The sequence below is a fragment of the Propithecus coquereli genome, unplaced genomic scaffold (genome assembly GCF_000956105.1).
Source record: "Propithecus coquereli isolate 6110/MARCELLA unplaced genomic scaffold, Pcoq_1.0 Scaffold49, whole genome shotgun sequence".
Lineage (NCBI taxonomy): Eukaryota > Metazoa > Chordata > Mammalia > Primates > Indriidae > Propithecus > Propithecus coquereli.
In genome coordinates, this window is record NW_012150729.1 from 3,129,743 (window position 1) to 3,130,802 (window position 1,060).

The 1,060-nt window shown below is 35.1% G+C and overlaps 1 protein-coding gene across 1 annotated transcript in view; it reads right to left on the reverse strand.

Annotated features, from left to right (window-relative positions):
- Positions 1–392: 392 nt before the first annotated feature.
- Positions 393–1,060, reverse strand: part of GCG (glucagon) — a 30,469-nt gene continuing 29,801 nt past the window's right edge. Inside the window, exon 6 of the mRNA XM_012655836.1 lies at positions 393–884. Within this exon, the coding sequence (XP_012511290.1) occupies positions 878–884 (7 nt within the window). The 3' untranslated portion in view covers positions 393–877. The remainder of the gene's footprint in view (positions 885–1,060) is intronic.

The window sequence follows — 1,060 nt, forward strand, 5'->3', positions numbered from 1 at the left end:
GACCAGAGGTAAGTACCTAGATGTGCACATTATGTGAGTGGGGTATGTGAGCACGCATGGGTGTGTGCTGGGGGCACTCTGGAGCTGGGGAGCCCTTGGCCCTTCAGAAAGAGGCAGCTGTTACTTAGCTCCAGGACAGATTTGATTTTTGGGTCTAATATTGCCTGATGACCTACTTTTTCAAGAGAAGCCAGAAATCAAAAGTTTTATATGAAAGACCCTGATTTTTCAATGTTGGCTCAAAATGTTAAAGTACAGTGCAACCATTCAAAACATGAAGTCATGCCTAGGCACCAGATTTGACTTGTGGGCTACTGGCTTAGGAAGGAGGGGTTTAGGGAAGGACTAGGGGCATGGGAAAGGGGAGCCTATAGAGAGAAAACAGACAATGGTAAAGAGCTTGAAAATTTTATTTAAGTGTGTCTTTGATGCGCTGAAAGTGGAGCATTTTATGACAAAAGTTTCAAGAAGAAAATTGTCTTTCCAGTTTTACGACTGTGGTTACCAGTTCTTCCCTTCTCCTATTATGATAATGCAGATATGTTGTGATTGGAATAATTTACATTTACAAATTATATTCTAGAAAAATAATTTCATTGCTAACAGTAAACAGGTTGGGGTACTTCATCCAAAATAAGAAGAAAATAAGAGAATCCAGTACTTTTATATATCAAAGCTGATATTTTGCAATATTTTGATAATAGTTTATTCCATTTACAATCTTTTGGCTACACAATGCTAAAAGATAATTTATTTATTGGCATGCAAAGCAATATGGCTTCAGAATACACCTCTCAAATTTACAGAACTTAAAATTTCAAACATCCCAAGTGGCTGGCAGGTGATGTTGTGAAGATGGTCTTGAATAGTGATGTACTTATTTCCTAGAGATAAAAAACAAAAGACAATGATTTAACATAACTATAATAACCAGATGATATAGTTAACTTATACAGGAAAATTTTCAATGATTTATTTTGATAAAAATTGTTTATCAATCCCTTTATTTGTAAATCCTTCCATCTTTGGACTCTTTAAATATTTTCATGTAAAGATTATT